We start from the raw sequence: 27,073 nt of genomic DNA on the forward strand, positions 1-27,073 counted from the left end.
TTTAGAGCAATGCCCTAAGCTTTTCAAAGTCATATTGGAGTGCTTGGACAATGATTAATCATTAGAGGACCAAAAAGAGTATTTTTTCTATCATTTTCTATTTCTTTTCTTTTGAAGGAAACACATGTATACTTGCAGTAACCATTATGTGAATGAGTGTCATTAGGGGTACTAAAGGGATTATCATCACCGAGATGATTGGCCAATCACCTTCCACACGCATAAGTATAGTCCCGAACTCTAGATATAGTTTACGTAGACCTTTTTTAGGAATTTTTTTTTTATTTTCCCTGTGTTTTCAAAAAAAATAAGGTCGCAACTCTGTGTCTTAATTGTTTTTACCCTTTTTCCTCAAAACTTTTTCTAGTTTGGGGACCACCATTCCCTCTTCGTTGACACTTGGATAGAATCCGACATTTATAGTCTATAATGAGTTTGCCTACTCAATAGGTTCCTTTTTGCCTCTTGATGCCTCTCATGTTGAGGCAAATGAGAATTGGCTAGTTGATGTCATAGTTTAATGAACACAATCTTCAGCTTCAGTGTTAGGACAAAGTTAATAACAAATTTGAATTCTCCCACTTTGGCAATTCGTCTTCATGGCCAAACCCATCTATTGTCCCTAAATGGCGCTATTGTTGGGCCAACTATCAAAGAAAAAGAAAGTTGTGTTGCTATTGCCAACAGAATTCCTAATGAAAGGATGAGCTTGCAGTCTTTCTTTTAGAATCCGATTCCTTGTCCATGACCTACCTGCAGTGACTTTAACCTCCCAAGAGACTTCTCCATTTTAACATTTAAGCATGTATCTATTTAACTTATAAGAAAGGATTTGAAGAACAAAATGTTAGATTAGCTCAGGCCGACTCCCTTTTCATTTAAAGGTTTGCATACTTATTTCCACTCAACCTCGGAAATTTTGAGAATTCTAATCATTTTCCCTCCAAAGAAAGCTTTTAAATATCCTTCGAAGATGAATGATAACTAATTGAGGCAAAAATTACACAATGGCTCAATTCCTTATATGCTTTGTGAAGTTGATTTTATCAACTGCAGTCTACTAGTGTATGATAATTGATAAGTATTTATGAGTCCAAGTATGTACTCCGGCTTAAATCATCTCTAGTAAGCTTAGTTCTTGATATTCTTTTTGTTACCAGAGGGAGCCCTAGGTATCTCACAGGGAATTTGCCTTGAGGAATACTTAAGAGTCGCAGTATTACATTCTTCACATCATTTAAACTATAGAACAAAAAACTCCTGACTTCTCAGGGTTGCACTTTAGACCAATAAATTTGTAGAAAACATACAAGATTATTTTAATGGTTTTAGCAAAATTAAGATCTCCTGGATCACTAGTAAGTCATCAGCAAAGCATAAGTTTGTCGATCCTATTTTCTTATCTCTAGGATGAAAAGACAATTTAACATGCTCGACAAAATATTGAAGCGATCTTGTGAGAATCTCCATGAGAACTACAAATATGTAAGGAGAGATGGGATCTCCTTGCCTTATACCCTTCCAACCTTTAAGGAAATCCTCCATTGAGCTATTTACCATAATAGAGGAAGTAGGAGTGGTGACACATTCCCTGACCCGGCCAACAAAACTCCATGTAGTATCAATGGTCTCTAGAAGTTCCAAGACAAATCCCCAATGCACTCAATCAAAAGCTTTCATCAAATCAACTTTGAGGATAAGCTTTGCAGTTTTGTTTTGTCATTGTGGTAAATTATGGATTAATTTTGAGCTAACAAGAGATGATCTTGAATGTTCATCCCTTTAATGAACAATGGTTGGTTTGCACTTATGATTTTTGTAATACATTTACAATATGCTATAGGTCTAAAATCTTTAGGGTGAGAAGAATTTCTGATATGAACCGAAGTCAACAAGGTGGTATTGACTTGTTTTAGTAATTTTGAATCTCCAAAAAAAAGGATTGTATTGCAACTGCAACATTTTACCTACAATTGACCAACAAATCTAAAGTAGTGTTTGGAAGCATGGATTTCGGACCTTAAATTTCGATTTTGGTGGATTTGAACAAATTTCAATACAATTTTATTTTACATTTTATCTAAATCTAATACAGCTCCAAATTCAAGCCTTGTCCAAACATAAGGTTAAAGAACTTTGCATTATAACCATCAAGACCAGTGGAGACTTGTCATCAGAAAAAAAAAATATCGCTTTTCTCACTTGAGTTATGTCTACAGTTTTGTTTCTTTCCTCTTCTATCCAAGAAAAATTTAAAATCTTCTTCAAAACACTAGTATTACATATGTCTGAATGCCTGCATCATTTTTAGCTAGCAGGTTTTTGTAAAAATCCAATAGAATTTATGAGATCTCATAATTCTCAGTTTTCCTGCCTTCAGCATTATATGATCTGATATGGACTCTGGATCTCCTTTCTTCTGCCATGATACAGAAAATTTTATTATTTTTGTCTCCCAAATTCAACCATTTAACTCTTGATTCTGCTTTTAACATTTCTTCCTCAGCAGATAACAATTCCATATATTTTGCAAACAATCTCAGAATTACCCCTTGGTAAATGAAGGTGATCATAATCCTTTTGAAGTTCCTCTCTTTCATTATTGATTTTTCAGTTAAATTGCCAAAATGACTTTTATGAGGATTCTTGAGATTTCCTTTCAAGATTTTCATGTGTAGGATGAACATGGGAATGCCATTAACTAGGAATCCATTACCAAAAATGTCGTTGCTGCTTTCAATCAGATCCCTAATTGTGTTAAAATCACCATGAACAAGTCATTCATCAATTTTCTTTGAGAGGCCATCATTCTATAAAAAGTCTACTTTCCTGGATTTCATTTGAAGGATAGAGGAAAGTGTTCCATACATACTGTCACAAAATATAGATTGCCTGTCTATTTTCCTATCTTCAACAACTTGGCACCCTCCAAGGTTAAAAGTTAAAACCCACCCACACACTACAACTAGACTTCTCAAGATCATAGCAATAAAGAAAACCCCGATCTTCATGGATAGCTTTGGTTACCTAGTGAAATCCTCTGCCTTTATTTTTTGTTTCAGATAAACAAATCAAAGGCGCTTTATGATATTTTATAAATTTGCATACTCATTCCAACTTGCAATGGTGATTATTTATTCTTCTTCTTTAGCGGCCTTCCTTCCTTTTGTACATTTTTTTTCCGTAGTCAACTTTTATCCCTTTTTCCTCTAAGCCAGTTGAGGCATTTAAGTTTCATTGCTGCTGCTATAGGTCCATGTACTCTGCTGGTCTTCATGGTTTAATATAAGCCTCTCCTTGCCTCTACTCAGAGCAGACTTGTTATTTATACTTGCCATTCATAGAGCTCTTATGCACAGGAGAGCTTTGTATTCCATTCCCCACAATATCTGCTTCTTCAAGAATCTTGTCTAGAATTTCTTTCCATGACACTTCTGCCTCTATATTTGATTTTGCCATCCATTTTTTATGCATTTGCAATTGTTTGTTGAATGCCCAAACAATTTACGTTTGTTGCATTTGTTGGCTTCCAAGCATATTCCAAATCAACCGTAAAGAGTTCACCATTTGGCACTCGAATATCCACAAAATAGGTAAATCTTGGTTCATATCAATCTCCACACAGATCCTGGCATAGGTCAAGTTCTTCATTTGTTTTGTATAATTCCTAAGAATAATTACGTTAGGTGTTGCACAGAAAAATAAAAGATAAAAGAGAGCATGCTCAATTGTTAATAGACATACTGTTTCCTTTGTATTTTCATACGTTTATTTCTCATACTCTTATTCATAAGCCCTACCACGGGAGCCAGAGGAGCAGCATCACCATTGTCACACTTCCATCAACCCGAGGAATGAAGCTTCAAGCTTAAAGAAATAATTTTCATTGACGAGTAATTCTTTTTCAGTGGCAAAGGTGGATTTTATTAGAAAAAGCAGGCAGGATTTGCACAAATAATGGACACTAGATGAAAGAATTTCTATCCTCCGCATTAAAACTGCTTGTAGCCCCTAATACAAAAACTGCAGAATTCAAAATGCTCCCAAATAATTGAAGCTAAGAAAGAATTTGTACATATGCATGTTTATGTGAATACCTGCATATTCTTATTCTCTTGAATGTCACCTTCACATGGAACAATGCATGACAAAAGTTCACATTGTAAAATTTAATCATGCAATAAAATAAAATAAAAAATCTCATTTGGAACACTCATGTCCTTCAAACTAGATTAATATCTCCGAAAAATATTTTAAGCATGAGAAACACATTGCACTCATACAAAGCAAAGGGGCCAGATTTTGTTGGGGCAAGACTAAGTCCAATGGCAGAAGATTCATAATCACTAGTGTTAATAGAAGAAATTTCTCATGGTTAGTTTTTAGGTCTTATTTTTAGAATTCACAACATTTCTTTAGTTTCAAAAGAATATAATAATAAAAAATAAATAATGCAATCATTTTTAAAATTTAGTTGGCTCTCTCTCTCTCTCCAAAAAAAACCCAGAATTCGTTTGTAAATCCAAAGATTCCCACCACATTTTATATCAACAAAAAGCATGACAAGAAAATTTCAAGACCAGGGCATTGGCAATGTTCATGCCTACTAGTGTTCAACAGAATGACAAAAGAAAGCAGCCATTCATTGTTCTAGATATTCTAAAAGTACAACACCCTTCAGCTCAATTAAGTTCATGTCGTGTAGCGATTCTTGGCGCCTCTGTCAAGCTTTATGGCATCCTCCTAAAAGACCAGAGAAGACCATTCATTATGCAAGTCTTGCAGTTAAAATTGAGCCAGACAAAATGGTAGCAAACATTTTTTAAAAAATAATATGCATGAGCTTGAGATCATGTATCAACAACAAAACCCTTACATGAAAGATGAATCCTATGCTGTCCTTGCAATCAAGAAACTCCTTCCACTGTTTTCCAATGCTCATCTGCAAACAAGAAATGCAGCTTTGTGAGGCAGTAAAAGTTCTGCGACCAGAATTTGAGCAACACTTTAAATTCTAAGATGCAAATATTCTTTTTCATGTAATTAAAGCATACATGAAATGAAAACACATTGTTTCTGCTCATCCTTTTTTTATTCTCTCAAACCTTATTTCAACAAAAATTGCAGCAGCACAAATCGTTTGCAGGTCTCAGCTAACTCACAAATAACAAACCAAATACCCGAAAATTCAATAAGGCTAAGTGCATTTAAAAATTCCACTTTTTTCTGTTTTTTCTCTTAACAAAAGAAGAAATTTTTTTAAGAGGGAATAATAGTACAACGATGATAAGACATGCTCAAAAAACATAACCAAGAAAAAAATTTAAGAAAAGAAAATATTAATCTGACAAAGTTCTTTGCTCACACCAAATGTAATTACAGAGGAATAAGTAGGGAGACGAGAAAACAATTTTCTTCTGACGTAACTGTAGTGACAGTGTGACACTTAAAAAATATGAGCATTCATCTCCAATAAAGAACACCAAGCAGTAGCATAACTTGCACTGCATGACAACCAACTAGCCCCCTTGTTTCGCCACAAAACCAGATGGTATAAGTAAGAAAGCCTCGCTCAACTTATCCAGACAAAACCACTTTTTTCTCAAAAAGATTGGACAACTAAGTCCAAATGCTCCACTTATCCAAAAAAAAAAAAAAAAAAGGTCCAAATGCTCCAAGCAAGAAAGGGAGCAAGGCAACAGAAGTCCAGCCAGGAGAGGCCCCTCAACACTGTCCCCAACTGGAATAATCTCACTTCTCCCAGATTCACCTTCAGGCCTGAGACTACCTCAAACCCAACCAAATGCACCAAAGGATGAGGATTTGGTGGAGGTTCTTCACAAAAAATGATAGTGTCATCCACAAAGAGAAGCGGAACTTCCATAAACCTCCCATACCTTTGAGGATCCTTCTGTAGCTTTCTTTAACATGAGGCTTTTCCATCACCAAGATAAACAAAAAAGGGAAGGGGATTACCCTGCCTCAAGCCTCTAGAGGAGCGAAAGAAATCAGACATGCAACCATTAATGAGCACAGGGGAGCTAGGGTATTGCAGATGAATTGAGCTGTTAATGATTATTTAGTCAATTAGCATTATTATTATGCGTAGTTTTGTTAGTAATAAGTGTGTGTTAGCAAGGGTATCATGGCCATTCCAATTGTACCTGACATATATTATAAATAGAGGGAGAGACCTATCATTGAGCTGTTAATGGTTATTTAGTCAATTAGCATTATTATTATGCGTTTTTGTTAGTAATAAGTGCGAGTTAGTAAGGTGTGAGTAAGGGTATCATGGCCATTCCAATTGTACCTGACATATATTATAAATAGAGGGAGAGACCTATCATTGAGTTTAGGTCTTCCATTTTACCCAATTGTTCAACATGGTATCAGAGCATGATTCTGAAACCTAAACCCTAATTGTTACCACCACCATCAAAATTGAAGCCTAAAACCCAAAATCCGCAGCATGTCTACCATCATAGAACGATTTCCAGCAATCCTATAGCCCTAGAAAACAGCCAGCAGCAGCTGAAAGTCGGACCAGTCGCCGGAATTTTCTGGGCGACATTGGCAGTTCAAGAACATCAAATCTGCTATAGATTTTGCAAAAACAACACCATAGTCACCCAGAGACATTGCCAATCTAACCCCCACTGAAATCCCATCTCCAGGCAGTGTCCCACATGCCCTCACACGCTGGCTGCTAGGGCCAATCCCATGCACTGGTGCGTGCTACTCTCAGGCATGTTTTTTACCTGAAATCATCCAGCAGTGATTCCATCCCTCTATTAACATGATATTGGAGTTTTTCGTGATGTTTTTTGTCCAAAGATCTCACCTTTTTTAATTTCTTATGTGTGAAACCCAAGGAATGGTTTTTTGATGCTTCATGACGCTGTTTATCAATGTTTATTGAGTTTATTGAGTCAGAAACAGTGGGATTTGCTGTGTTTTTTATTCAATGTTCTAATTCCTTCCATATACAAAAATATCAAGATGGTGGGCATTTGTTTTGCTCAAAGATCCAATCTTTGTTCTGACCATGCACTCGTGGTGATTCATTATTTGTTGTTCAGTGTTAGTAACAGTCATTGGTGTTTCCTTGGGTCATTCGTGACTTCCTTGGAGAAGTGGCAGTGCTCATAAGATTTTTTTATTTTTTTCTTGGGCGAGGCTGTGGCAGTGTTATATATGCTTGTTGGTGATTTGTCCATGGTAGTTTCTGGGGTTCACCTCTCCAATTGTTCCAGTGCTGTGTGTTGCTTTCTTGGGGCTGCATCTGAATTTCTTGGTGCTGTGGCAGCCTTGCACTGATTTACTTCTGACTTGTGTGGTGGGTCACCATGTTCATAGTTGTTTTCCAATTGTTCCAGCAATTAATCTTGTGATCATTGGTCTGAATTTGTGAATGTTGGGATGGAGCTTGCAAATCCCAAAAGTAGGGTTCCCTCATTAGTCACTTGTTTGAGTGAACCGCATATTGTGACTATATCAGAGGAGTATTCAAGGTTTCTACAGTATCAATCATCTCAACAAGCATCTTATCACATTGCGTCTTTTGCCTAGAAAGGTAATCCTACGATCTGTATGTGATCTGGTATCCTTCCTACTAGTCCTTGGGTTCTCGATTCTGATGCCACTGACCATACAATAGGTGCAACCAACTTATTTTCTGATCTCTAGCATCCTAAAAATCTACCTCAAGTTACCCTTACAGATGGGTCCACTATTGCTGTTAAGGGTATAGGAACAATAAATCCTACTCCATCTATCTCTCTTTCTTCTACTTATACATTCCTAAATCTCCTTTCAATCTCATGTCAATTAGTGAGCTTACAAAGTCACTAAATCGTTCTGTCACATTCTTTACTGATTCTGTGGTATTCAAGACTTGAAGATGAGAAACACAATTGGTGCAGAATGTGAGGCTCATGGACTTTATTACTTTGAGTCGCCTTCTCCACCCATTGCCTGCACAGTCGTAGCTACACCACTTTAAAATTCATTTTCGCCTTGGTCATCCATCCTTGGACAAGTTGAAATAACTGGCTCCTACATTGAGTTCTGTGTCTAATCTTGAGTGTGAGTCATGTCAATTAGGCAAGCATCATTGTGTTCCCTTTGCTTCTCGGAATCTCGGGTCGACAAACGGGTGGTCAGTCCTTTCATGCTAATCCATTCCGATATTTGGGGTCCTAGTCGTGTCACATCAAAGTTGGGGTTTCGGTATTTTGTCACATTTGTTGATGACTACTCTAGGATGACTTGGTTATATTTAATGAAAGATCGTTCCGAGTTATTTGATATCTTTTGTGCCTTCTGTTCCCAAATAAAGACAATTATTATGCCAGTCATGATACTTTGTAGTGATAATGCTAAGGAGTGCTTTAGTACCCAATTCAGTACTTATATGACTAACTCTGGTATGATCCATCAGTCCTCTTGTGTCCACATTCCACAACAAAATGGAGTTGCACAATGGAAACATAGGCATATTCTTCAAGTCACTCGTACCCTATTGTATCAAATGAATGTCCCCAAAGTTTTTTGGAGTGATGTTGTACCCACAACTTGCTCCCTCATCAATAAATGCCATCCTCTATCCTTGGTAAAATTCCATATTCGGTTATCTTCCCTAAGGCTCCTTTGTTCTCCCTTCCTCCTTATATATTAGGTTGTGTGTCCTTTGTCCATCAATTAACTCCATGAATGGATAAGTTGGATCCTATGCTATCAAATGTATTTTTCTGGGTTACTCCTATACTCAAAAGGGTTATCGATGTTATAGTCCTACTTTACATTGATTTTTGTCTCTATTGATGTCACCTTTTTTGAGTCCACAGCGTACTACTCTGATTCCTTGAGTTTTGTTGACCTTGATGAGTCCCTTCCTCTGCCTTGCCTTCCAGATCCAAACCAATTATCTCTGCCTAATCCTTCTACATTTTCATCCAATTTGAGTCCTTCTCGTCGCTTGGATCATCCCAATTTGCAAGTATACACATGACGACTCAAAGGGGAAGTGCCTCCTCCAACTTCTACTACTATGTCTCTAGTTCCCTCATCGGATGATCTTATTTCCGATAATGTTGATCCTCTTATAGTTGTTCGAAAACATAAACGCACTTGTACCCAACATTCAATCTCTAATTTTGTTTGTTATGATTTCTTGTCACCCTCTTATTACTATTTTGTTAATACTCTCTTTTATTGCTCTTCCAAAATCTATTTCTAAAGCACTATCCCATTCTGGGTGGAGGACGACAATGGTTTAACAAATGTGTGCACTACATGATAATGATACTTGGGATTTGGTATTTATTCCTCCTAATAAGTCTTGTGGTTGGTTGTGCTGGTGTATAATGTGAAAGTCAATCCTGATGGTTCTGTGGCTCATTTGAAAGCATGTCTTGTTGCTAAGGGGTATACTCAGGTGTATGATTTGGATTAGTCAGACACATTCTCTCTAATCACTAAACTTGCATCACTACGTTTGTTCATTTTTTTAGCCACCACTTGATATTGGCCTCTATATCAGTTAGATATAGAGAACGCTTTCCTACATGGTGATCTTCATGAGGAGGTACCACCTGGGTTTGTTCAAGGGGATCCGGGCTCAATATGTCAACTTAAGAAATCATTGTATGGATTAAAACAATCTTCAAGAGCATGGTTTAGCCATTCTAGTGTTGTAGTACTTGAGTTTTACCTCCATTGATGTGCAGTAGATCACGTTGTATTTTATCATCATACTCCATCTAGCAAAATTTTGCTTATTGTGTATGTGGATGACATTGTGATCATTGGTGATGATGATCGAGGCATCTAGGACCTATAGTTTTTCCTACAGAGTAAGTTTTAGACCAAGGACTTGGGAATATTGAAGTACTTCTTGGGTCTAGAAGTATCGAGATCTCGTACAGGAATTGTCTTGTCACAGAGGAAGTATGTTCTTGATTTTTTAGATGAGACGGCGTTGTTGGGATCCAAAACCTATTGATACACCCATGGATCCCAATAGTAAGTTAGTGCTAGATATAGGTGATTTGTTGCCTAACCTAGGTCGGTATCGGAGACTTGTTGGAGAGCTGAATTATCTCACAATCACTCAACTAGATATATCGTTCGCAACAAGTGTTGTGAGTCAATTGCTCAATTCCTCGAAAAAAAAGTCAATGGAATGCAGTAATTTGCATTTTTTGAGATATCTCAAAGGTGCACTAGGGAGAGGTCTCTTATATCAGGATCAAAGCCACGCTCATATTCAAGGATATATAGATGCAAATTGGGGTATGTCACCTTCTGACTAAAGATCCACAACTGTGTATTGTATCTTTGTCAATGGTAATTTGATGTCTTGAAGAAGTAAGAAACAAACTATGATGGTCAGGTCGAATACTGAGCCAGAGTATAGCGCTATGGCGCATACTACATGTGAACTTGTTTGGTTGAAGAACATATAGAAAAAACTAGGCTTTGCACATTCTCAACCTATGGAGTTGATGTATGATAATCAAACTACTATTCATATTGCCTCCAACCCAATATTCCATGAGAGGACAAAGCAAATTGAAGTTGATTGCCACTTTATTCGAGAAAAACTTGTACAAAAGCTCATTACAACCACTCATGTGAATTCTGAGTTTCAGCTTGCTGATTTGTTCACTAAAGCCTTGGGAAGTGCTCATGTGAAATTCGTTTGTAACAAGCTAGGAGCATATGATATATATGCTCCAACTAGAGGGAGAGTGTCAATGGTTATTTAGTCATTTACCATTATTATTATGTGAAAGATTTTTGTTAGTAATAAGTGTGAGTCAGCAAAGGTATTATGGTCATTCCTATTGTGCTTGACATATATTATAAATACAGAGAGAGACCTATTATTGAGTTTAGGCCTTCCATTTTATCTAATTATTCAACATGAGCAAGGACGTGCACCACAGCTCCCCAATACTCATTCTCCTAAGGATATAAAGCAAAAAGTTTCAGTTAAAACGATTAAAAGCCTTCTCCATGTCAAGCTTGCACACCAACCACCCCCCCTCCCAACACGCATTTTTTCTATCCTTATAGGCAATAGGTATCCACTACATTTGCAATAAGGACTGCATCCATGATCTACCTGCCAGCCACAAAAGCATGTTGGCGCTGTCCAATGACTTTCAGAATGGCTTTTTTGAGCCTCCCAGTCAAGACTTTGACGAAGATGTTGTAGTTACTCCCCACAAAGCTAATAAGGTGAAAATCCTAGATGTTGCAAACCCCACCTTTCCTTGTCAAGGTAAAAAAAAGTGGCATTAATGCAACTTGTGAATTTACCTGTTCTTTAAAACTCTTCAAAAATGCTAAGAATATCACACTTGAGCAAGCCCTAGTTTGCTTGATAGAAGGCTAAGAAGAAACCATCAAGCCCAAGTGCTTAAATCCCCCATGACATTCCTTGAGGGCTTGATAGCTTTCCGCTTCATCAAAAGGCCTCTCAAGCCACACTACGCAAGCAAGTCATGAGATCTAAAGTTGATTTCTTCGACTACTAGTCTTTAGGCTTTATATTCAGGACAAAGATCCTTGTAAACATCCCAAATTCCGTTTTTTTTATATCCTCTTCAATAGTCATCCCTCCCAATTTCAATGCTAGATAAGGTGTTGAATCTTTGATCATTCGTTGTCTGATTGAGGAAACTAGTATTTCAAATTTCAATCCCCCTCCCTAAGTCATAACGCTCATCGTTTCTGCTTACATGTGATCCCTTATAAATTAATAACCTCTTCCAATTCTTTCTTGAGTAAATATCTTCTAGACTTCCTTTCAACTTGAGACCGTGGACGAGCTCCTCTTCAACTCTTTGACGCCTTTAAGAATCGCGGTCTTTTTCACATGAACATCTTCAAACGTACTTGTGTTCTGCAGTTCAACACTTTCAATTTCAAGACAAACTCAAAGCTAGCTTTCCCCTTGAAATGGAGCATGCACCAATATTGCTAGACAAGGCCCCCAAAACCATTATCTTGAGCCACATGTCTTTTACACGAAAAGGAGTTGGCCCCCATTTCACTCCTCCTATATCAAGGAGTATAGGGAAGTGATCCAAGATGGGCCTAGATAGAAGACTAAGTAACTTTGGGAAGTGAATTTCCCAATTAGAAATAAAGAACTTATTAGTCTTTGAGAAAGAAGGAGATTCCCTATAGTTGGACGAAGTGAAAGTGCCACCCATGGCCATGAATGGCAGATCAATAAGCACATTTCCATTGATGAAGTCCAAAACCTCTCTCATGCAAGTGTTCTTAGAATAATCCCACTCCTTTCATGAGGATAAACAACCATATTCAAGTCTCCCCCAATAATCCAAGGAGCATCCCACCAACTTCTAAAATCCAAGAGCTCATTCCAAAAAATCTATGGGATTTTGTAGACCAATGTTAGAGGTGGTGGATACTTTATCCTTTTTCCATTAATTAGAAGAGTTGGTTAGAGAGACCCTTTGAAAAGGAGGAAGTGAAGGGACTGGTTTTTGGTATGGATAGGGTTAAGGCCCCAGGCATGGATGGGTTGTTGAAAGTTTTTACTGAATTCTTTGGGAATAGGATTTTGAGCAAAAGCATCAACTTCTCTTTTATTGCTTTGGTGCCTAAAAAGTCCAAATCTATTAAGGTTGAGGTTTTTAGACCTATTAGCCCTCTTTCTAATGTTAATAAAATTAGCAGTAAAGTATTAGCTAATAGGATGAATGAGGTGCTCATTGCTACCATTTCTACTACCCATACGGCGTACCTAGGGGCAGGCAAATAGTGAATGCTATACTTGTGGCCAATAAGGTGTGGAGGATGTTTGTAGGAATCAAAAGAGGGGTTTTGTCTTTAAAGTAGATTTCAAGAAAGCCTATCATAAGAATGAGTTGGAGCTTCATGGATAAAGTCCTTGAGAGGAAGGGTTTTGGCAAGCATTGGCATCAATGGAGGGGCTGTTTGTCTAATGTGTGGTTCTCTATGATCGTTAACAAAGAGTCGAAACCTTGGTCTAGGGCTTCTAGGGTTATTAGACAAGGTGACCCTATCCCCCTTCCTATTTGTCCTAACAGCTGATGTGTTGAGCAAGATGATGGATAGGGCTGTGGAGAGGGGGATTGGTTAAAGGTCTAGAAGTAGGGAGAGAGGGAGTGGTGGTTTGTCATCTTCAATTTGTTGACAACACCATTTTCTGCCTTGAAGATCATAGCCCTTTCTTTACGAGTATTTTGAGCAATCTTCAAATTTTTAAGAGGGTGCCAGGCCTTAAAATTAACAAAAGAAAGAGTGGATTAACAATTTTGAATGTGCCCATGGGCAAGGGGAAGGGCCACTAAAGTGGGGTGTGGCATTCTGGATTGGCCTATGACCTACTTAGGGGTCCCTTGGGGGGTAATCCTAGAGTAGCAGATTTTTGGTAGTGGAAATAGTGACTAAGAGGTTAGACGGTTGGACAGGAGCTCTTTACACTTTAGGGGGTAGAATAACCTTTATCCAGGCTTGTCTTTCGAGCATTCCATGATATTTCCTATCTGTATTTAAGATTATGATGGGGATTGCTAGCAAGCTCAAAAGAATCATGAGAGACTTTCTGGTCTGGTAGGGGGGGTCAAAAAGACCATTTAGTTGGGATGAGGTTTGTAGATCAAAAATTGAGGGTTGGGTCTACGGAAGTTGTTGTCTCAAAACATGGCTCTTTTAGCTAAATGGCTATGTCGCTTCCCTCTAGAAGAATCACCCCTTCATCTAGGATAATAAGAAGTACGTTTGGTTTGGATCAGTATGGGTGGGATACAAATGTTAGTTTAAGATGTTTTTTGGGTAGTCTGTGGAGGTCCATTTCTCAAATTTATCCTTCTCTCATCCCCTCACAGTAAACTTGATGTAGGAAGGAGATCTCAAATCCATTTCTAGGAAGACCTTTGGCAAGGTAATGCATCCTTATCCAATTTATTCCCTCATCTTTTCAACTTAGCTCCAAGCAAAATACAACAACAACAACAACAAAACCAAGCCTTAGTCCCACTAAGTGGGGTCGACTATATGAATCTTTTTCCGCCAATTTATGCGATCATTGACCATTTCTTTTGATAGATTCAAGGATATTAAATCCTTACTCACTATCTCCTCCCAAGTTATTTTAGGTCTACCCCTACCCCTTCTACTGCCCCCCACAAAAACTAAGTCACTCTTCCTCACAGGTGCACTATAAGGCCTACGTTGCAAGTGTCCATAAAATCTGAGTCGTCCCTCCCTTATCTTATCTTCTATAGGAGTTACACCTAACTTACCACGAATATGTTCATTCCTTAATTTATCTTTCAATGTTATACCACTCATTCATCTAAGCATCATCATCTCAGCAACTTTTACTTTTTGGATATTATGTTTCTTCATCGCCCAACATTCCGATCCATATAGCATAACTGGTCTTATAGCTGTCCTATAAAACTTCCCTTTCAATTTTAAGGGTATTCTACGATCACATAGCACACTTGAAGCACTTCTCTATTTTACCTAACCTGCTTTAACTCTATGCATTACATCATCTTCAATTTCTCCTTCAGCTTGCATAATAGATCCAAGGTATCGAAATCTACAAGTGCTACTTATTTCTTCATCATCAAGTTTAACTTTGTCTCCAATATTCCTCCTATTATTACTAAAATTACATTTCATATATTCTGACTTATTTCTACTTATCTTAAAGCCTCTAGATTCCAAAGTTTCTCTCCATAATTCTAACTCAGCCTCTACTCCATCCCTAGTTTCGTCAATTAATACAATATCATCTGCAAACAATATACACCATGGAACCTCCTTTTGAATACTCTTAGTCAATTCGTCCATCACTAAAGCAAAAAGATAAGGACTCAAAGTAGATCCTTGATGTACACCTATGGTAATTGGAAATTCTCTAGTTTCTCCATCTATAGTCCTTACACTAGTCATTACTCCATCGTACATATCCTTAATGACATCGGTATACCTAAAACATACACCTTTTTTTTTTAAAACCCACCATAGAACTTCCCTAGGTATCCTATCATATGCTTTCTCAAAGTCAATAAATATCATATGCAAGTTCCTCTTCTTTTCCCTAAACTTTTCCATTAATCTTCTTAAAAGATAAATAGTTCTGTGGTAGATCTCCCGGGCATAAAACCAAATTGATTTTCTGAGATCTTCGTTTCTAACCTTAATCTTTGTTCAACTACTCTTTCCCATAGTTTCATCGTATGGCTCATAAGTTTAATTCCACGATAGTTATTACAATTTTGAATATATCTATTTTTGTATATAGGTATTAAAGTGTTTTTCCTCCATTCATCTGGCATTTTCTTAGTTTTTACAATTGTATTAAACAAATTAGTTAACCATATAATTCTGTTATCACCCAAGCATTTCCAAACTTCAATTGGGATGTTATCTGATCCCATAGCTTTCCCATTTTTCATCTTTTTTAGTGCAAACTTAACTTCGTTAACTCTAATTTTGCGAATAAATCTTATATTTTTAGTCTCTTCCTCATTTGACAATTCTAAGTTTAAGCCTTCTATTTGGTTTTCGTTAAACAACTTACTAAAGTAACTTCACCATCTTTCTTTAATATCTTCGTCCTTAACCAAAACAATGTCATCCTCACTTTTTATACATTTTACATTTTCTAAGTCCTTGCTCTTCCTTTCTGTAGCTTTAGCAAGTTTAAATATATCTATTTCCCCTTCTTTTGTACCTAATCTATCATACAAACTATTAAATGATCTATATTTAGCTTCACTAACGGCCCTTTTTGTATCTTTTCTTGCCTCCTTATATTTTTCAAAGTTATCTCTGTTTCTACATTTTTGCCACGTTTTATACCAAATTCTTTTTGCCTTTATGATTTTTTGTACATCTTTATCCCACCACCAACTTTCTTTGCTATTCGAGAATCTTCCCCTTAATTCACCTAAAATCTCTTTTGCTATCTTTTTAATAGAGCTAGCTAATCTATTTCAAAGAGTACATCTTTATCCCACCACCAACTTTCTTTGCTATTCGAGAATCTTCCCCTTGATTCACCTAAAATCTCTTTTGCTATCTTTTTAATAGAGCTAGCTAATCTATTCGAAAGAGTATTTGTATTTATCCCATCCTTTAAGGTCCAATCCCCATCTTTGATCATTTTATCTTTAAATTTTATTATATTTCCTCCTTTTAGGTTCCACCATCTAGTTCTCCTAAACTGGTTTATTTTATCCTTTTTCTTCCATTTTTTAATGCACATATCTAACACTAAGACTCTATGTTGTGTGGTTAGGCTTTCACCTGAAATAACTTTACAATCCTTGCATGATAAACGATTTACCCTCCTAGTTAAAAAAAAAATCTATTTGACTTCTATTTTGTCCACTTTTAAAGGTTATTAAGTGTTCTTCTCTCTTCTTAAAGCAAGTATTCATTATACTAAAATCATATGACATAGCAAAGTCTAAGATCATCTCCCCAGACTCATTTTTGTCTCCATATCCATATCCTCTATGTATCCTCACATAATTTTTATTATCTCTTCCAACGTGTCCATTCAAATCTCCTCCTATAAATATTTTCTCAGTCCCTAGTATGCCTTGTATAATACTATCCATATCTTCCCAAAATTGTCTCTTAAGATTTTCTGCTAAGCCAACTTGAGGAGCATAAGCACTAATGATATTTATTATCTCTTGTCCTAATACCATCTTGATTTTTATAATTCTATCCCTTACTCTAGTTACATCCACAACTTTATTTTTTAAGTTTTTGTCGATAATAATGCCTACTCCATTCTTATGTTTTTCTTTTCCAGTGTACCAAAGTTTAAATTCTAATTTATCGATTTCTCTAGCTTTCTCCCGTACTCACTTAGTTTCTTTAAGGCAAATTGTATTAATTCTTCTTCTAATCATTGTATTCACAATTTCCATGTTTTTACCCGTAAATGTCCCTATATTCCAAGTTGCTAATCTAATCCTAGTTTCCTGAACTAACATTTTTACCTGCCCACGTCCAGAATGATGCAGGAACCCTCGCATATTTAACACCGTACCCGGGCGCCAACACGGTGCGTTGCTTCAGGGCAACGACCTAGCCCACCCTCGCCCACTTTTCGCTACACCCGGGTGGTTCAAGTGCAACACGTCGCTCGTAGGGGACACCCCAGCAAATATTCGGTAAGGATTCATACATAGTGATCTGACAAATTTTACGCTTGCTGTCAGCTACTTAACGCAACCCTCCTCCTTAACCCGGGCTTAGGACCGGCTGTGTGTGAAAAAATTAGGACATTAAGTGCATCACAGGCGGATGTGTGTCTTCTTTGTTATCTTTATTGAATGGGAGTCATCTTTCATCAGGGAGGGATGTCTAGTCTTGGTCTTTGGAACGGTTGGGAGTGTTTTCTTGTAAAAATTTGAATTGACTCACTTCAATTCTTCTATCCCATTCTATCGTTTCATCTAGAAGGCTAAGGCTCCTCTAAAAATTAAGGCTTTCACTTGGTTGGTTTTGCTCAACAAAATTCATATTAATAACTTGCTGAAAATTAGGAGACCTTTGAAGGCTCACTCTCCCGACGTATGTGTCCATTATTACAAACAAAAATTCTGAGACGGCTTCTCGTCTTCTTTTGCACCATAAATTTTCTTGGAGGATTTGGAATATGCTTTTTGGTATTTCTGAAGAGAGTTGGGTTTGCCCTTCTTTGGTTGGTGAATTGTTCGTGGTTTCTTTTCAAAGGCTTTGGCAGGACAAAGGACAAGATAGTATGGAAGTGCAGAATATTCGCAGTTTCATGGGGGTTATGGTTGGAGCGCAATACAAGGATATTCAATGGGAAGAAATTAAAAAATTGGGTGCTGGTTTCAGAAAAGGTTCAGTATTTGGCCTCACTGTGGTGCACTGGCTTGGGTTTTTTCAGAGGAATTGGTTTCCACAAGTTACGTAGAGATTGAAGGAACATTTTGGAATGCTGATTTTTTAGTTTTTGGTATTTTTTTAGTTGTTTTTTTCTGGATAGTTCCAGGCTTTTTGGGAGATGTTTCATTCTCCCTCATGTAAATTCTCTTCCTATTACTGAAATTTTCTTTAGCTTTAAAAAAAAAAACGAGAAGAAAATACAAGAAAGCAAAGAAGAAGAGGAAGAAGAAAAAAGAGACATGACAGGGAGGGAGAGAATCAGATGGGAGGAAGAGGGGAGTGAGAGACTGCAGTGATACATAGAAATGTTAAACCCAAGTAATCATCTAAAGTTAATTATACTTTCATCATAAACCTATATTTATGGGCTAAGAAACCCTGAATACAAAAAGTTTTAAAAGAAATACAAAATAACCCCAAGTCCCCAAAACAATAAAAAGTCACAAAATAACCCCAGAAGGGCAAAAACAATGGCCTTCTTTCAAGAAAATTGGGGGCTAATGCAGGAGTGCATCTTGAGGTTTTTTGAGGAATTTGTCATAATGGGGTGGTCGATACTAGTGTGAATTCAACTTTTTTAGCCCTCACTCCTGCAAAGAAGAGGTCAGCAAGGATAAGGGATTACAAGCCAATTAGTCCAGTCACTAGTCTCTATAAGATTCTTTCAAGTCTTATTTGAAAGATAGAGAAAGGTTGTGGGAAATACAGTGTCCATGGCCAGCTTTCAATTAAGATAAAAGATGAATTCTTGACAGTGGTGGTTGCTAATAAGGTAGTTGAGGATGTAAGGAGGAGCGGTAGAAGGGATTTATTAGTTGAGTTGGACATTGAGAAGCTTATGATATGGTGATGGTGAATGGAGGTTTTGGGCATGTGTGGAGGAACTGGATCAAGGAGTACTTGAGTTTAACCCATTTCTCAATCATTGTTAATTTGTTAACGCTCAATCTAGAGAATGGTTTAGGGTTTCTAGAGAGTTCAGACAAGGGGGTCTATAGTCCCCATTTTTGTTTACACTAATTGTGGATGTTTTGATCAGATGCTTTTGCACACTTAGACTGGGGAGTGATTGTCTGTTTATCAGTTGGGAGGGATGAGGTAGAAGTTTCCTATATCTCTAGTTTGCAAACTACACTATTTTGTTTCTCAGGGTCAATATTGCAAAAAAAATCCAAAAGGCAACTACTTTTGTTGAAAATTTCTGAAAAGATTTTCAAATTAAAGATCAACTTGTCTAAGAGTAGTGTGGCCGGAAATAATACAGGAGTTTATCAGTTGGGAGGGTCGAGGTAGAGGTGTCCTATCTCCAATTTGCAAACTATACAATTTTGCCTCTCAAGGATAATATCGCAAAAAAATCCGAAAGGCAACCACTTTTGTTGAAAATTTCCAAAAAGATTCCAAATTAAAAATCAACTTATCTAAGAATGGTTTGGCCGGCAATAATACGGGAGTTGGGAGCTTCAAAAGTTTAAGGTCTTGGTGGGCTGCATTACTTTAGAATGGCTGTTGTTCTATCTTGGTCTCCCCTCAGAGGCAATCCAAATTCAGTGGATTTTTTGAACCAAGCCACGATTGAGAGGATTGGAAGGAGGTTGGAGGGGTGGAAGATAGCATACTTATCTGTTAGACTAGCATACTTATCTGTTAGAAGTCATATTGCTCTCATTAGTCATTAGCACCCCCCTTACCAACATGCGCCCATTTACTTCTATTTCCTTTTAGAGTTCCCAAAAGTGTAGATAGGATTCTTTGGTCCTACTTTGAGGAGACTAAGAGAGATCACTTGGTTAGCTGGCAAACTATTAGGAGACCAAATCAGGAGGCAGCCTGGGCCTTGGCAATGTGGTCTCTAAACATTTCTCTAATTGGAAAATGGTTATGGAGGTTCCTCTTAGAAGTTAACACCCTTTATACAAGGTGATAAAAGCGAGCGTGGGACTCATCAGAATGGATCAGACACTAGAGTAAATGGTATTTTTCTTTTGCAAGCCCCTAAAAGTTTGATTCCTAGGTTGCTTGCTTGTTTCTCCCTCAAAGACAATAGGGTTCGGTTTTAGGGGGATGTTTGGGTTGATGAGAGTTCATTCAAGTTGTTTTTCCATTAAAAATCCCTGCATTTCTTTCAATCCAAGAAGTTTAAAATAGAGCAAAAAAGGAACATCTCTATAAAACCATCCCTTTTCTTATTCCTCTCAAAACCTCTATGCCGCAACAACAAAAAAGTGTCAACAGTCCATGCCAGCACAATGCCTCATCAAAAGTTTTGGTAAATAGCATAGATGCTGGGTAAATCAGATTTGAAAATGCCATGTAACCATTATTATAGTACAAGTTAATTATCCTCAACAATATGAACTGTATATTGAACATGCACCAACTAAAAATTTAGATACCTACTTGTATGGATTACCTTCTTACAACTCTTAGCTTTCATCAACAAAAAAGAAACAAATATTTTTTTTGGAGCATATAACAGTCCTTCCATCCCAAACAATCATATAAAACCCTTTTGTCTTCACACAGTTCCATTGTTCTCTTGGCAACCAAGTGGAGCATTGTTATTTTTTTTAATATAGAAAAAGAAATTTATTAAGGAAGAATGTACAAATAGATTAAAGAATCCTCAAAAATATATAAAAGAAACGGAAAAAGTTAATACAATACGAAATCCAAGACTAGGACAAACGAGCCAGCCAATCGCATTGAATATCAGCAAAAAATTTATTTATTGAACAGCCATCATGGATGCTAAAAACACAATCCTGTTCCAAATCAAACCCACAGAAAACCCATGATCTCAAAAAAAACCAGGCATTTCTTTCCAACCAAAATAACCCAAATAACAGCAAAAGTAGAACACCCGCACAAAGATTAAATTGCAAATCTCTAATATAATCGTCCAAAGGAAACAATAAAGTTAAATTTTAAAGGTCCAACTACTAGTTTTACCCTATACTGCCTTTCAAGAGCACGAAAAATTTGAGGAATCATATGCACTAATCGGTATTATTGGGATCAGTTCAATAAGTATTTGCCTTTACAGCTAATTTTCCAGACTGTTCATCCCATTAGTAATGGTATCAAAAAGAAAGTATGACAGAATGAAAATATATATGCCTTGATCTATGTAAAGCTACCTGAGCACTTTCATTTGCAGCATTTTTGGTCCATAAGGCTATTTTTTCCTGCTTCATTCTGACATTGACAACTGCTCCACAGATCTCATCTCCATGATCAAACTGTTCTCCAATCATTGCCAGCAACTGATACCAATTCAAAGAGAAAGTTAAGAGGCTACAAAATTTAGCAATTGATGTTAATATTCATGAAGCACCTAGCATACCGTATAGAGCCAAAAGGTATCAGATTTCCCTCTAGATGAGCTTACAGTCCACTTCCCTCCTTTTGCACACACAGGGTCTTCCCATTTAGGCTCAATTTTATGCTTGAAACAGTAGAAGTCCGCCCCCACAGCCAACTTGCTGGGTCGATGTATATTATTGTAAAGGCTGAATACAAAGCAAACATATTCGTCACAGTTTCCTCAAAAGTCCCAACAAAAGGGGGGGGGGGGGGGAAATGCCAACCCAAGGAGGTAAAAACACAAGTTGGGGAGCATGACAAGGCATTCACAACAATTCACAGGAAACACACCAATAAAAAAGCAAACACCATTGATCCAAATATTGACACTCTTTGACAGCCAATCATAAACTACATGCATATGAACTTGTACAGGGCTGGGACATTCTATGCATAACTACTTCACTTTACCTCAAGGTTTACAAGAAGGAAAGAAAAACAATTCAAGAATTCAAAATGTGTCCTCATCTTACAGGATTAGAAGGATGGAAATTTTCATTCTTCATACCCATATTCAATATGACTAGTCAAAACCAAGTAAAAAACAATAATTTTACAGCCAACCAAATGTGACATGAGATGCAATATGGTGGTTAATCAAATTCGAAGTTTGATTATTATTAGCTTTATTTATGATTTTCAAAACCACTGCGGCTTGGTCAAAGGTGAACATCCATACTGTGAAGGTATCTAGGGTTCCAGAGGATGCTGCGGCTCTAGCAGAAGCAAGTAGGCTTGCGCTCAGGGATGAGGAGGCTAAGAATTTTGGGCCAGGTTGTCTGCTCCTCATTTTGGATCTGGGCCAGGTAATTGACAGAGGAGCCACTTTTTTAACTAAATTGGGCCACTTAATTGAACAGACCCACTGTTTAGATAAAAATGCTTCAGGCCCTTCTTTGGATTCAAAATAGGGCTCTTCTCATCTGGGTCATTTGCAGTTGGGCCTTGTCTCTAAACAGGCCCATTTTAAGGATAAGGGCGACCAAGCAGCTTTCCTGTTTGATCCTGTTAATGAGTCAGCCAAATTTCCTAGCCATAACTCGCAGAATCAGAGTATGGGGAAGGTGGATTTTCAATCATTTGTTAACGAAGTCCGAAGCCTTTCTCCAGTTCGCAGACATGCATGGAACGGATCAAGATTTGGAGCATAATCAGGTAAGATTAGATTGGTTCCAAAATCAGTTCTTGGTGAAAATGATGATTAAAAAAAAAAAGTGCCTGACCAACTGATGATTCTGGTTTGGCACAGGGATTAGAGGCTGGTGTCACCAATAATAATAGAGAAGAAGTTAGTTTGGGGAGGAAACCTGATGTTTCAAGTTTTAAGTCAGAAAAATCTAAGTGTAGGTTTACGCTTGTCAAAAAGCTGCTCTCATGAGTTCAGAAATGAGGGAGTTATATGAAGAGAAGAGAGAGGTTTTAAGGACAGATTCAAAAGGAGGGTCATGTATTGTGGAAGATATGCATGCTAAGACAAACAGTACATCTAGAGATGGGGCTAGCAAGGGAAAGGAGGCTAAGAAATGGGGGACCTTTTAGATAATGATAGTTATGACATTAGCAAGTTTGATTGTGATGGGGATTGTTGTTGGATGAGATTCGGGAACAATATAGATATGTTTTGGATTCCTGTGATGTACTTGGGGATTTATCATATGCATATCCATCCCCGTTGAAAGGGACTTCAGGGGGTTTCTATTTTGAAAATGATGGGTTGGCTTTAAAGATGTGTGATCCTAGAGGACATGAAGTGCACTTTGATGGGGAGTAAAAACAAAATGAAGAAGGGTCAGAGTGTCAAAAGGAGTTTGCAAATTTGAAATGCTCGGTGAATTACAACAGAAAGGGATTGAAAAAGGGGTTTTCATGGCTAAGTGCATTATTTTTTATTTTTTGTTTTGGTTGACTTCCTGTTCCGTTAGGATGTAACTTCTCTTTCTCAATCGAGTATACCGGTTTTTTTTTTTTTTTTTTTGTTTAAAGGATTTTAGCAGTCAAAACAGGGTTGCAGTACAGCTCCAGATTAGGAATATTCAAGAAGAATTTTTAGTTTGTGGCCAAGTTTTTAGGGTCAATTAAAATACATCTACGGTGAAAAATGAAATAGATCACTCTTCATTGAACAAAATTTTATTCAGACTGTGTTACTGCTCTGGTGAATTCAAGTCTCAAGAAAACCACCTAGAGGATTTTTGAGATTTATCTCATCTGCTTGAACCACATCAAGCTTTATTTTCAAACTGTTAAACATTTTCCCCCGAAATGCTTCCTGATTTCTAACTGTTCTGTCTTTTTGTCATTTATCCCTGATCCCATTGATAACAAGTGGGACCAAATAATTCGATCAGAGTAGTTGCTGAACCATACCACATAATTCCAGAAAGCTGCAAAAAAGACAGCAGCAATACTACTGGAAAGGACAGTTTCAATATTTCCCATGCATAATCCTTTGTATAGATGTTGGGGTGGGCGGACAAAAAGATGGAATAGGCCTGCCAATATGCCTAATGTTCCCACTGCAGTATGATGAGAAGCTATTCCACCCGGAACAAAAGGATCTAAACCTCCACACCCCACGCTGGATTTAGAGATTGAACTTTTCAAGTTAGTCCATAAGGATCGGCAACCCATATTCCAAAACCATACAAATCTGTTACATGAAATGCACCAAAACCAAAGCAAGCCACCCCCAAGAGAAATAAATGAAAACAGGAAACATGGTTTTATTCTGTTTCTACTTATAAAAATCAAGAACTAGCGTTTCAAGACTACTGCAAAAAGCATTGAAAATAGCTTTTCCCCCCGGAGTTCATAATCTACTCATCTTGAGTAGATTTGTGAGATGAGTAGATTAGCGTATAGTGGAAAAGGCAAATGTTAAGAAGGGGTGATACATGTGAAAAAGGGTTAGCAAAGGCCAGGAAAAGAAGAAATGGGAGAATGTCTCAGATCATGACAGTGAAGTCCTTAGTGACTTTGATTGTGACGGGTGTTTGCTTTTGGATCAGGATATCTTTCTAATTCACCTAAGCTACTTGTAGATATAACGTATACGCTGCCATCTCCAATGGACGGATTGGAGGGGATTAACATTTTTTTGAAAATGACAGAATTGATGAGAAGCAAATGTAAGGTTAGAATTTTGCCCATCCCTGTGAAAGAGTTTTCTAGGAAGGATCCAGAAGCTCAGCATTGATGAAGAAGTTGGACTGGAGGCTGTCTAATTAAGAAAGAAACTAAAATTGGCTGGATGGTGGTAAAAGTACGGTAAGGGCCCAAAAGAATTAGGAAATTATAAGTGTTCGGTGAATTAAAGAGTCTAAAGAGGGGATTTCTTGGTTAATTCTTATCAGTTCTTATTTTCTTAATTTTTAATATTTATATTATTTTTTTATTTTTTATTTTTAAATACTTTAAGGATTTCCTATCCTCACTTAGGATGTAACTCCCTTTCTTCTTTTTCTTGTTTGATAATAAAAGAAGATATATTTAGAGAGGAAAAGGATATTACAAATTTACAACCTAAAACAGGACAGGCAATCCTAAAAAGATAAAAAGAAAAGAAAAAAATATAACCAAATCATCAAGTATCAAACCAAACCTCATGCTTGAGGTTTCTATTTCTTCCCTAACATATATTCTTTTCTAATAATAATAATAATAATCTACTCAATAATGATAAAAAGAGAAGGAAAGAAAACATTTTTTTTTTCTGAACATGTTTTCTCTTACAATTTCATAGAGAACTGGAAACAGCAGCTTGATGGTGCTTCCTATTACAGGCTGAGGCCAGGATGATGTCATTTTGACTGGGCAGCGCTTTTATTCAGTTCAGTTGCTGTATTTGTATTTGTGAAAGTTGGTTCAGTTAGCAGTTATGGTGTTAGTCTTTAACTCATTTTGTAATCTTGCACTTATGAATAGGGAAAGGAATAAGCCATTTTGCATCGTAGAATTAACAATTGGACCAGTTTTCATTGTCCATCTTTCTAACTCTTTCTCTCTTTTTCTTCTTCCTCATCTTCTTTCTCCTTCACACAATTCCATGGTTATCAGCTAGATCCAATCATAACAAATCCCATTCCCAATATGTGTTCACTGAGATGCCAACCCTAAGATGTTAGGAAAGCACCATATGCATCTCTTTTGATACTGTTTTCAAATGCTATACTACTCATATTACTCTTGGAATTTAAAATTACAATATACCATCAAATAAATAATAAATCCACCAATAACCTTAGATATAAAACGTTATTCAAACCATCATATACACACCCCAAGGCCTTCTGAATTCATATGAATAGATAAAACAATGGTTTTTATAAGAATATAATTCGTAAAATGGTTATAAAACAATGCGCTATGATTTTGAACCCATAATCTATTACACAATTGGCTAAGTACTTAAACCACAGATGCTTGAATTTCGCACAATGGGTCACCATTGACGAAAGATGAAACAGTTAGCCAAAGCCAAAATAAATAAATAAATAAAATTGGGTTTGATGCGAATAAGAGAACTTCTCGAAAAGGCTCGACCAAAATAATCAAAACTCTAAAAAGCTACGTAGGGAACATTCTCACAAGCATTCCTGTCCAACAAATATAAGAAGCAATTCATATAAAGAATCCAAAAAAGCTCCGTTCATCATCAAAAAGACTACAAGAAATAAATAGAAATAAAAAATACTAACATTCACGATTCATTTCTCCTTAAAGACTCGAGAAAATAAAAACCCTAACTCGACCCAACACAAACACCCAACTCGATTGAGGCGCAATTGTCACCTCTGGAAAACGAAAAAAGAAAGTATCTATTTTCTTGTCTTTTCTTTAAGTTTCTCGGCCACCAAAGAGAATTGGAGGGGGGGGGGGGAGGGGGAGAGAGAGAAGAAAAGGGAAAGAGTCGAGACCTCCAGAACTGCTCTACGGTGGAGAAGGTGTAGACGGGGCGAATGGAACTGCCCCAAGAGACCTGCTTGGCCTTGCCGGAGGGATTGTCGAACCAGAAGGTCCACGAGTGTTCCAGCGGGTGAGTCTGATTGGCTAAGTCACTTGACGGCTTCGCGGACGACGTGTCCTCCTCGCCGACGATCTCTCCCTCCTCAACCTCCTCCTCTTCGCTCGCATGAACCTTGATGCTGCTCTGATCGTCGGCGCTCGCCGAACTCTCTATTTCCTCCACCATCTTCTCTCTCTCTCTCTCTCCCTCTCTCTCTCTCTCACGACAATGGCTGTTTATATTTTGGTTTCCTGAAAATTGTTCCCCGAATTTTAATTTATTTATGTCCCACTTTATTATTTATATTCAAGTAATTCAAAAATATCAATACGTAACTTATTAAATAAAAATAAATAATGAATTAATCTTGTCACAGGAATACTATAATGTTTTTATTTTGTTTCGCCCTACCATGCCCATCTTATGGTTACTAATTTTTCATAATTTTTTTTTTATATTTTCAACATATTAGGTAAACTGGAGGAGTTGTATGATCGTAAAATATTTAGATTTGGCAAAGTGGATTTGATCGGATAATTCGTAGCAAATTAGGCGGATTGTTGGGTGATGATATTACAATGCATATTTGATTCAATTAAGTTATGAATTTATGACAGTTCGTTTCCAATAATTCATGACGAATGGTGGATAATCTATCATTCACATCTTTAATATAATTTTTTTTTATAATCTAACTAATGATTTATTTTGTAACATAATAACTAATGTTATTTATAAAACTAAAAT

At 37.1% G+C, this 27,073-nt stretch overlaps 1 protein-coding gene across 1 annotated transcript; it reads right to left on the minus strand.

Annotated features, from left to right (window-relative positions):
• Positions 1–4,509: 4,509 nt before the first annotated feature.
• On the minus strand, positions 4,510–26,597 carry LOC131166888 (eukaryotic translation initiation factor 4E-2). Its single transcript, XM_058125508.1, has 5 exons — positions 26,238–26,597; positions 21,302–21,467; positions 21,096–21,221; positions 4,877–4,942; positions 4,510–4,743 (listed from the first exon to the last, which is right to left on the minus strand). Exons 1-5 carry the CDS (start codon positions 26,510–26,512, stop codon positions 4,693–4,695), a joined length of 684 nt encoding a protein of 227 aa, XP_057981491.1. The 5' UTR covers positions 26,513–26,597; the 3' UTR covers positions 4,510–4,692.
• Between the last annotated feature and the right edge of the window lie 476 nt (positions 26,598–27,073).

This window comes from Malania oleifera, chromosome 10, assembly GCF_029873635.1.
Source record: "Malania oleifera isolate guangnan ecotype guangnan chromosome 10, ASM2987363v1, whole genome shotgun sequence".
NCBI classification, from domain to species: domain Eukaryota; kingdom Viridiplantae; phylum Streptophyta; class Magnoliopsida; order Santalales; family Ximeniaceae; genus Malania; species Malania oleifera.

Coding starts and splice junctions, on each gene's coding strand:
- LOC131166888 (XM_058125508.1), bottom strand. CDS start 26,512: ATGGTGGAGGAAATAGAGAGTTCGGCGAGCGCCGACGATCAGAGCAGC. Junction 4,943..21,095: donor CTGCAAATGAAAGTGCTCAG/GTAGCTTTACAT, acceptor TCTTGTTTGCAG/ATGAGCATTGGAAAACAGTG. Junction 4,744..4,876: donor GCATAGGATTCATCTTTCAT/GTAAGGGTTTTG, acceptor CTGGTCTTTTAG/GAGGATGCCATAAAGCTTGA.